Raw genomic sequence first — 1,231 nt, 5'->3', positions numbered from 1 at the left:
TATCATTGAAAAATGTTTACAAAATAACTTCAACGTTGGTATATGCTGTTTTTGAATGTCAATAAAATGTATGGCATATTTTCAGTATTACCGCTTAATGACAAATTGACGTTATTGTGTCTTCCTTATGTTAAAGTAAGAGACATATAAAGCCAGTAGTATATACGTCTCTGGTTAGGTCGACACTTCAATTAAAAAGCAAAATACCGACACACATTTATTTTTATACAATACAGTACTTCTGTATGCGATGCTAAATTATATCACGGACTTAGACAATCTAATTCCGTGATTATATCAATCTCAAAAATATAATTGAATTAGAAGATTCAAACTTTATCTCTTCATATACATGTGATNTAGATGTTGGGGTGGGCATGCAGTACTCTTTTCTTCAGTTTTCCGTGCCAAGCTTCTAGATGGTTGGTAGTCCGAGGTCCTTCTGTTGAGAAGTGGTTCCAGATTGGTCGGTCTCCTTTTACCCATTGCTCTGTGACGTAGTCTGTGAAAAACAGCACGGGATGTGGTATGTCAGCATCATCAGCATCTTCTATGCGGTCTAAGGGGATGAGTGGAAGAACAGCAGCTCGGCGGACAAGTAGTTTGACGTCATCGTTCTCACGGTACAGTGTCTGGAGTCCGGTTGACTTGGCCTTTCGCCAAATACATTGAGTGTAATGGAAAAAACAGCCTTTTATGTTGATTCCAGGGACGACACTGCGGATGGCGTTGTGTGCTGCTACCTCAAAATCGACGAAGGCTGTTGTGGGTCGGAATGGAATCTGGAAGTTTGCCATGTGCTCCTGTAGAAGCGTGAAGAAACGGTTGTAGATAGCCTGGCTCTTTCCGGGAAGTAGTGCATATGCAACTTGGGTCATGATTCCTTCAATCTGTACGTGAATGCTGTAAATCTGGTAAAATATAGTAGGACAGGTGTAGAAGGTGCCGTCACTGAAGATTACATCGGAGGCTGCAAGTTCGGCCAGGTTCTCTGATGTAGCGAATGCAATCATTCTGTTGTTCTGTTCACCGTCGTCGAAGAGGAGAAATGGTTCGCCTGTAGATGTTTCTGTCCATCTACCATCCAAGGTGATGTCGGTCAAGGTCTTTGGTAGCACACAATAACAGATAAAGTCACACAAGTTCACACAAATATGAAAATAAGTACAAGTTTTATATGACAATAATTATAAGAGAAATCACACAAGTCTGAAGGTACAAGTTTAACTAA

At 40.6% G+C, this 1,231-nt stretch overlaps 1 protein-coding gene across 1 annotated transcript; it reads right to left on the bottom strand.

The window, feature by feature from the left end:
* Nucleotides 1-344: 344 nt before the first annotated feature.
* Nucleotides 345-1,013, bottom strand: LOC110463933. Its single transcript, XM_021518890.1, has one exon. The coding sequence runs from the start codon at nucleotides 1,011-1,013 to the stop codon at nucleotides 345-347; it is 669 nt and encodes a 222-aa protein (XP_021374565.1).
* Between the last annotated feature and the right edge of the window lie 218 nt (nucleotides 1,014-1,231).

Source organism: Mizuhopecten yessoensis, unplaced genomic scaffold, assembly GCF_002113885.1.
Source record: "Mizuhopecten yessoensis strain PY_sf001 unplaced genomic scaffold, ASM211388v2 scaffold1515, whole genome shotgun sequence".
In the NCBI taxonomy this organism is placed as follows: Eukaryota; Metazoa; Mollusca; class Bivalvia; order Pectinida; family Pectinidae; genus Mizuhopecten; species Mizuhopecten yessoensis.
Note: the sequence above shows the minus strand (reverse complement) of the source record. Positions and strands in the feature narration are given on the sequence as shown.